At 48.6% G+C, this 9,997-nt stretch overlaps 1 protein-coding gene across 1 annotated transcript in view; it reads right to left on the bottom strand.

The window, feature by feature from the left end:
• Positions 1–9,997, bottom strand: part of LOC135823319 (uncharacterized) — an 85,413-nt gene that overhangs the window by 47,964 nt on the left and 27,452 nt on the right. Inside the window, exon 7 of the mRNA XM_065336182.1 lies at positions 937–1,000. Within this exon, the coding sequence (XP_065192254.1) occupies positions 937–1,000 (64 nt within the window). The remainder of the gene's footprint in view (positions 1–936; positions 1,001–9,997) is intronic.

Here is a 9,997-nt window from a genome sequence, read left to right as displayed (position 1 = left end):
CACCACCACCACCACCACCACCACCACCACCACCACCACCACCACCACCACCACCACCACCACCACCACCACCACCACCACCACCACCACCACCACCACCACCACCACCACCACCACCACCACCACCACCACCACCACCACCACCACCACCACCACCACCACCACCACCACCACCACCACCACCACCACCACCACCACCACCACCACCACCACCACCACCACCACCACCACCACCACCACCACCACCACCACCACCACCACCACCACCACCACCACCACCACCACCACCACCACCACCACCACCACCACCACCACCACCACCACCACCACCACCACCACCACCACCACCACCACCACCACCACCACCACCACCACCACCACCACCACCACCACCACCACCACCACCACCACCACCACCACCACCACCACCACCACCACCACCACCACCACCACCACCACCACCACCACCACCACCACCACCACCACCACCACCACCACCACCACCACCACCACCACCACCACCACCACCACCACCACCACCACCACCACCACCACCACCACCACCACCACCACCACCACCACCACCACCACCACCACCACCACCACCACCACCACCAAGTTCAGTTTGGATCTCACTTATCCGAAAAACGCCCGGAGCCCGCATTAGCGACTAGGCCCAATTGATGCCCATATTCTGGACCTTCACTAACGTTTCCGCCCAGGGCCTTATTACGGGCTTTGACGGTAGCTCACGTGAACCTGTGGAATATTAAAAAAAATGTTGCCTAGTTGGGAGATTGCATACCCCATGGAATATTTGGTTATTGAAGTGACAACGCTTGTACAACAGTACAAGGTCGTATCCATACTCACAGACATGTTATCCATACTCACAGACATGATATCCATACTCACAGACATGTTATCCATACTCACAGACATGTTGAAAAGCCTGATTGAGAATTCCTCCTTGGAGAGACGTAAGAAGATGATCCTTGAGCTTTAGTTAAGGCAAAGCAAACAAACACCATACCATCATGAGCTATAGCGTTTTTGGGTAGTGGTGCACGAGTATACCTGTGTGAAACATGAAGTGCCGGGCCACAGTGGAGTCTGAACATCCTGACGAAGGTGTTTACAGCTAGCTAGCTGTCCAGAGATTGAGCACACACCATATACCGGCTTGAAGTACATGTACTTGGTCCGGCTCATCGCAATTGTCGCTTATCTTTCGCCACTAAGAACAGGAGTCTTTTTACCGCTCTGTGAAATTTCCAACAGGCATAGTGAGGAAGCATGATACATGAATACTCTCCGCCACAAGAAAAATATTTCAGCAATGGAATCAGGTGAAGCGAGTCGAAGAAAGGAAGCAAGGTAAGCAAAATGCACGAAATAAATCAGCGAAGGAGCGCGTTTTGCACTCACACTAGTAATACATATCCAGAGTTCACTCAACTCTGCATCAGTTTCTCTCGAGCCGCGCCCTTACCTGAGCTGACATTTGTTGGTGTCTAGCTGCTGGCGTAGACTGGTAGAGTATCTCTTGCGTTCTCAGCCTGTCGTATGGCAGCAATGGGAAAGGAACAGTTGTGGCTGTCACTTCGGTGCTTGAAGGAACTGTGGGCAGTGTGACCTGTGTGTCACTACAGTGTGTTTCAACAAAGCCTTCGAATGAGGCAAACGGCCCCTCCAGACAGGTGTCATACGCTCCGCTGGATACATTGGCCACGACTCTTGTAATGCGGCTGCTAGGTTCACCAAGAGAAGGATCAACCAACACGTCGGCCGGGCGCATCTCATCAAAAACACCTTTCTTCTTCAGCATGACGCTCATACTCCTCTGCCGTGCACGCGTGCCTGTCACGCTCTCCAGGCCAGGATGTCAGTTGCCCCTGCTACAGTTCCGGTCTTCGGGTCGCTGCGCTTGGCTTAGTTTTGGCAACACAGATAGTGAATGGCCAGATTCCCACTTCCCAAAAAAGTCGAATACATCGCGATTCAAAGCGCTAGTCGCGATCATTTTTTCTTTGGTGCCTCCTTTGATCTTGCCATCACGACCTCCCAAGCAAAAGTAAGTTAGATATCGTGATTGGACTGGGTTTTACCTGTCAAAAAAGTGCGTGGGGGATAAGCGACAATTGCGATGAGCCGGACCAAGTATGTACAAACATCTCCGTTGCGAAATCAGCTGTCTGTTAGTTCAGATGCAATGTCCCTACAACCTGCAGTGTATGGTTTTCACTAGTTAGCCATTGTTTACATATGAACCCAAAATACATGCACTTTGACCGTACACACTTTCATAGTGAACTGTGAGGATATCTGTCTTACTTCAAATTTCCTGACATCCCCCTCACCCTTCCCCATGCTGCCACAACCATGGATAGGAGTGTTATCTTTTTTTATGGGTAGAAAGAATATTATCATCATTATTGTACCAAAACCGTCAAGATTTTTCCATCATTTTCGTCCACTTATTTGAGATCATTGTTTAGGGCAGTTGTGATCATCTGCGGAAGCTTCTATACCAGTGAGGTTCATACTAGCGGTGTTAATACTACAGTGGAGTTAATACCAGCAGGGTTCTGGTGCCGGGTGTTCTTATTAGTGGTGATCATACTAGTGGTGTTCATACTAGTGGTGTTTATACTAGTGGTGTTTATACTAGTGGTGTTTATACTAGTGGTGTTTATACTAGTGGGGTTCATACTAGTCGTGTTTATACTAGTGGGGTTCATATTAGTGGGGTTCATACTAGTGGGGTTCATCCTAGTGGGGCTCATACCAGTGGTGTTCATACCAGTGGTGTTCATACCAGTGGTGTTCATACCAGTGGTGTCCATACCAGTGGGGTTCATACCAGTGGTGTTCATACCAGTGGGGTTCATACCAGTGGGGTTCATACCAGTGGGGTTCATACCAGTGGGGTTCATACCAGTGGGGTTCATACCAGTGGGGTTCATACCAGTGGGGTTCATACCAGCGGTGTTCATACCAGCGGTGTTCATACCAGTGGTGTTCATACTAGTGGGGTTCATACCAGTGGCCTGAGTGGGTGCACACAGTAAAAATCTGCCCTGGGCATATAGAATAGCAGGCTCAATTTCCGTCGCGTGTACATGGGCACGTACGGTATGCCGTGTACATGGGCACGTACGGTATGCCGTGTACATGGGCACGTACGGTATGCCGTGTACATGGGCACGTACGGTATGCCGTTTTCGAACCGGGCGTATGCTTGGAATGAGTGTACAAGTATTGAAATCCCAACCTTCCATTTCACTTCTCACTTGAGCATGCACACTATCAACACAGTGTTCCCACTTGAGGGAACCAGAAGCTCTGATCTGCTTTGAAACTGTGCACGCTCTGATCTGCTTTGAAACTGTAAGCACGGTCTGATCTGCTTTGAAACTGTGCACGCTCTGATCTGCTTTGAAACTGTGCACGGTTGCATCATTTGAAACTGTGCACGGTTGCATCATACATACACTGCAAGCACTGTCCTGTACTTTGAGCGGTGAACACACCTGGGTGCATATATGGCTATGGGTCCGATCTTGAAGAACAAGTGTTGACTTGCCCTGACTGGGTTGTGCAAGGAGGGTTGGTGTATTTTCGAATGGGTATATGCACTGGCTTTTACAGTACTCTTGTCGCGCTCGTGCAAGTAGAGGTAAAGCGTATACTAAACTTAGTAAACTATCATCTTCTACTTTCAACCAAATATGCATCTATGCATCTATGCATCTATGCATCTATGCATCTATGCATCTATGCATCTATGCATCTATGCATCTATGCATAGATGCATCGGATTGCAGTAGTTTGATGAGTGCTTCCGGATGTACCGCATCTTAGACCCTGTGTGTTAGCCACACAAGGGGTCTAAGCTGAACCCTACTATTCAGGCCCAAAATTAGTTATTTTTGTTGACATCAAGAGTATAAATGGTACATCAGGTGCTGAATGTTTTGGCAGCCTAACTTAATGGGTATTGGTGCGTACAAGACCTAACAAATGGCTGAAAAGTAAAAAAAAACACGACTGAAGTTCTAGCAAATGTTTCTTACTTTGTCTTACACTCTGAAGTGGCAACATACAGGTGCTTTGTGATGGTGCAATGATGGATTGCACTACGTGAAAAGTAGTCGAATGACACTATACATCAGTGCTGACAACCAGCTGGGTCTGTTTTGCGTACTGTGACTTCCGACTTTCCGTATTTTGCAGCGTTTTGCGTACTACCAATGTACTGCCGTGTGTATTGCTTGTGTTGTGTTTTTTTTGACACTCACATGCTTGTCGGTGGCTGGATTTGCTTGTCCAAAGCATGTGTGCCTAGTACCTAAACATGCTACAGTATATTGTGCTAGTGCATCATGTACTCGAAGCATGGCATGCTCTCGCTTTGGGACAAGGATATTCATCGTTCAGCTTGCGCTTGCCATGCTTCTACATACATATCTGTAGTTGATCGATCCTTTTTAATTTTCCATACCGTTTAGCTCAAATTGCGTATTGCGGACGAAGGACCGATTTTCCGTACAAATACAGAAAATACAGAAAATGCCGAACATTGGCAGCACTCTCAAACATACATGTACAGGTGGAAACCTGATAATTCCAACCTCAAAATGCCAGGAAAAAACTTCTAATTGTCCGGACATTCTAATTATCCAAACATGAACCCACAACACAATATGTATGTCAAAATGCTCTCATGAAAACGCAGAGTGGCGCTATGGACCTTAGACACAGATTTCACAGATACTGAAATGACCGGCACAGCCTGCTCATGCAAACTGAACTGACCAGTACAGTGTACAGTGAACTTCGAATTACACGGCTAACTTCGAATTATCAGCACAAATCCCACACATTTTCTATGTAAGTGGACAAATCCCACACATTTTCTATGTAAGTGGAATCCGTGGGACTTCTAATTAAAGGGGAAGTCCGGTGAAAATTTTAAATTTCAGAGTCGGTAGAGTTTCGGGCGCTGAGTCGAATGGTGTTGGTCCCACGTGTCTCCGACAAAGCGTTTTCGAGATATTTCCATTTGAAAAACTGAGTTCCGGGGGCTGTGTCATGACGTCATGCGGCCGCGCCACACCCTCCGCAACGTCATAGCGTGCAGCTAGGTCAAAAGGAGTGCGTGAAAGCAATAGTGTCAGTGCTATTTCAAATGATTTGGTGACTGATATTAGGTGGTGCAAGCGACCCCGAAGACCAAACTCCTTGTGAGAGTGAGGATGCAGCCATGGCTGTCCTTCATGAGTTCGGTCTGGGGCTGAGAACCTCGGTATTCAGCTGAAGAAATGGCCGCGCGGGCCAGTCAAGAGTGAGCGCTACTGAGTTTCCGACTGATGAAGAAGCAGCAGCTATTGCAGACTTGGCTGATACAATTATCAGATCACTGGAGAGCAGGGTCGCCAAAATGGAGAAGAGTGATGCGAGTGCTCTAAATGTTGTTCCATACCGATTCGCTTAGACTCCAGTAGCCTGCCACATGGTGATGTTTTGGTGCGAACTTGGCATATTTCGGACTACTCAATTGGGGAACAGTGCAGGCTCTTTGAACCACGGGCACGACTATTCGCTCGCAACGCTATGGAATCTGAAAGTTCTAGGTCCGGGAGCTGTTCGCTGTTTTGTCACTTGTCACGGTTGTGCACTCATCGCTGTAGCATAAAATAATGAGGCGGGCCGGGAGCGGAAAACTAATATAATTTTCTTTTTCAAAGCACAACCACCGGCACCGGCAAAGAGAAACGCACGTTCTCTGACTACATCATGAACTGATACGAGTGTTGTAGTACATGACAAGTCCGTGTGTTGACTAGTTTTCTGAGTCTTGTTGTAATGTTGTAGCTACCCCATGGCCCAGCACGGCAGTGCAGTGCGCGGGAGTAGTTCCGTGTGTGATGAGTTTGTTGACTACACTACAGCTAGCGCATTGCTAGAGACAGAGCTGTAGACTCAGTGTAGAGCCTACTACTAGAGGCCAGTGCATGCCGACGGAAAAAGTCCAACTCGGAAACGGCTAAAATACGGTATAACCTCGAGGTTTACTGAGCTGAAAATCGCAGGGTACGTAGTGTTTGTAACACTGAATCGAATGGTCTTGGTCCGAAGAAGCTGCGACAAACGGTTCCCCAATCGAACGCCCTCCGAATATGGCCATTATGTACACAACTAGATGGTGTGGCTACCTGGCTGCACACTGTGACTTCATCACCTGGATCTTGGTGATGCGCGCTCAAATTCGCACATGTTCGATTGGGCGTATCTAACGAACCATAGGCCGCAGCCTCCTCGGACAAAGACCATTCGACTCAGCGCCCCGAACTCTACGGACTGTGAATTATTTTTCACTGGACTTCCCCTTTAAACGGACATGTTCAGTTCGAACGCCCTCCGAATATGTCCATTTTGTACACAACTAGATGGTGTGGCTACCTGGCTGCACACTGTGACGTCATCACCTGGATCTGGGTGATGCGCGCTCAAATTCGCACATGTTCGATTGGGCGTATCTGACGAACCATAGGCCGCAGCCTCCTCGGCAAAAGACCATTCGACTCAGCGCCCCGAACTCTACGGACTGTGAAATTTAAATTTTTCACTGGACTTCCCCTTTAACCGGACATGTTCAGTTCTAGGTTCTAATTATCAGAACAAATTATGTGGGAATCGTATTGATAGAAATCGGTCCTGGAAAAACTTCTAATTAAAGGGGAAGTTAATGCAAAAATTAAAATTTCACCAGTTGTAGTCTTCGGGGTGCTGAGTCGAATGGTCGTGGTCCGAGGAAGCTGAGACGCTCCCTTCCTACTTGAATGCCAATCAAACTCGCGCACTTCCACCGAAACTGGGTGACTGCGCCCTACTAGATGGGGATTTGTATGCAAAATGTCACTAAAAGCGCCATTTCGTTTGTATAAAGGCATGAATGACCGCGATTGGCCCATATGTTGTAGTCTTTTGGACGCTGAGTCGATTGGTTTTGGTCCGAAAAGGCTGCGATGCAGCGTTCCTCCTTTATTCCCAATCGAACATGGTTGAACAAGCGGTCACGTGCTCCTGCGTACGCCAGTCACCTGGTCACCGTGCCTGCAGGGTACAACTTACTAGCCTGTTTGACCTTTTTTGGGTGCAGTCCTCTCACTCGAGTTGAACCTTGGTGTGAAAGTTGTCGCCTGCTGGCGTGGTGACCAGGTGATTTGGGCACCCAGGAGCACGTGACCGCTTGTTCAACCATGTTCGATTGGGAATAAAAGAGGAACGCTGCATCGCAGCCTTTTCGGACCAAAACCAGTCGACTCAGCGTCCAAAAGACTACAACATATGGGGCAATCGCGGTCATCCGTGCTTTTATAAGAACGAAATGGCGCTTTTAGTGACATTTTGCATACAAATCCCCATCTAGTAGGGCGCAGTCACCCAGTTTCGGTGGAAGTGCGCGAGTTCGATTGGGATTCAAGTAGGAAGGGAGCGTCTCAGTTTTCTCGGACCAAGACCATTCGACTCAGCACCCCGAAGACTACAACTGGTGAAATTTTAATTTTTGCCTTAACTTCCCCTTTAAGCGGTATGTTCGAATTAAGCCATATTCCACCTGTACTTGTTCCGACTTCTTGAAATGTGCGCTTCACTTCAAACTAAGCATATGTACAAATGAGCACTAGAACTAAAAAAATCAACTAAAAGACGGTAGATAGATAACTACTGTATCGTTTTTTGGGCTGACCTTCTAGTTTTCATCGCTCCTGGTGTTTCAGGGCGCATGTGCTATGTGTGTCCCTGGAAAATGTCGACATTTTTTTCTCTCCTCCAAGCTACGCTGCACTTCCTGCGCATCTGCAAGTGCGTATCCATGCAAAACGTCGACATTTGCATCTGCAAGTGCGTATCCGTGCAAAACGTCGACATTTTTCGTCTTCACGCTACGCTGCGCTTCCTTGATTTTTTGCACTCCATAGGCACGATTTAGACGATCGCCTTCGCCTCTTTCTCGTGCAGTACAACTGCCTGAATGGTGGCTGTAGGTGCTTTTGCGTGACGCTCCCATGATGCCTTCAAATGAGGCGAACAAGTACACCGCCACGCATAAAAAAAATCACTTCTCTTCACCGTGTGCCGCGTACTGTGTCATAAAGTCTGACCATGTGCGCTCTTCCCTGTTACGAATCAACTGGCCCTGGATTCGGGCGATCTTGTGACGGAGCTTTAGCATAAGCTTGACGTAGCGATGGCGCCTCACGATCGCGGCTCCGAGAACTCCGCACCATTCACTCACCGTATCCGCAGAATAATTCACCCTTTCTTTGTTTCAGTTTTCCAGCCAGTGTGTCGCATAAGAGGCGACCCCAGGGGCGGTTGTTTATTTTGATCCGCTTTTCGGCGATCTCTTCTATGATCTTGATCCGTCGGCCGCCACATCGTAACCGACTGCGAGAGAGATCAGCAACCTGGACGAAGCGATGCTGGTGCTGCTGCACCAGTTTCTGGATGACGCGTTTGCTGAAATTCTGCCCAGGAAACAGCGACTGCAGCGATTTCAATCCGCCCGGAGGCAATCGAGAACGATGATGCAGGAGTTTCTGGTGCTACGTGACAATTCTCCATAGCATTTGGGTTTTGATTTCAGCACCAGGCCTTCTCTGTGTTGCGCGTGGTGCAACAGGAGTCATCTGATGACGAAATTTGGACGCGAAATGCTCGAGTTGACTATGATTTTCGAGGCGCTGCTTCCTTTCGAGTTGGACCCATTTCTTCTTCAAGATCACAAATCGACAACTGAAGGACAGTGTAAATTAGCTAGAAAGTTTTTTCCGTCCTGAGATTATTTGAATTTGTTTTGTAGACGTTTGTTGTGAACCCCCTGGTTCTCTAAAGTGTCAGGAACGAACGACCACACGGCACGAGGACAACTATTTATTCTCAACAGTATATTTCACTTCCATCGACTGACAATATGAACAGTGAATGAATGAATAACTAACACTAAAACCACCAGGTAGTTATAGCGTGAAAATGACAGCGTATATGAGAAAAGCATACACATACAATATACAACTACAGCGCACACAGCAAACCGCACATAGCGCATGTAGCATATACCACGTCGTAAACATCAGCGGTACGGCGGAGTCGGGATACAACTGCATTGGAGCGAACACAATGTCACAAGCGAGAAGGCCTTTCACTCTCGAGAACTTGTGCTTTCGCAACATTCTCCCCACCAAAGGGCTTCTCACCGCCGTACAACAACTCATAAGTCAAAAACGACCGGGGCTCTGACTACACGACCAGAACGAGTCATCCGCTACTGTGGCGGTGGCCAAGGTGGAATATTACGAGTGCTCACCATTTCTGCCAACTGAGCAATGGTCTGCGGGCTTGCGCACTTCAGATGAAGCTCTAACGTTGGCTTCACGAGAGCACATACCGGAATGACTGCGGAGCTACCCAGGATCGTGATGGCGAACTTGTCCATCCGCTGTTGGGTTGATTCCGCACCGAACGGCTTCACCTCAACATTCTCAATACCAAGCTTGCCGATCTGGGCTGTCACACACAACACAGTCACTGGGCCACTGCCTCGTGGGGCGGACGCGGGACCAGATAACCTACATTCGGTCTCCGTGTTCCACACAGTCTCGCCGCTTACTTCTTCCGTACTAACCAGTATCGCCCTTCTCATTTCCTCAGCTTCTACGCCTTGCGCTTCTAAGTCTTGCGCTTCTACGTCTTGCGCTTCTACGTCTTGCGCTTCTACGTCTTGCGCTTCTACGTCTTGCGCCTCTACGTCTTGCGCCTCTACGTCTTGCGCCTCTACGTCTTGCGCTTCTACGTGCTTCTGAGCGTCTCCGACCGATGTCGCCATGCATTGCATCGACGCAGTAGGCCTTGGATCTGATCCTCCCACTGGCTTCGAATACTCCTCTGACCGCTGCTTGTCTGTAAGCAAAGTCTTCCACGCCTTGTT

Source organism: Sycon ciliatum, chromosome 8 (genome assembly GCF_964019385.1).
Source record: "Sycon ciliatum chromosome 8, ocSycCili1.1, whole genome shotgun sequence".
In the NCBI taxonomy this organism is placed as follows: domain Eukaryota; kingdom Metazoa; phylum Porifera; class Calcarea; order Leucosolenida; family Sycettidae; genus Sycon; species Sycon ciliatum.
Note: the sequence above shows the minus strand (reverse complement) of the source record. Positions and strands in the feature narration are given on the sequence as shown.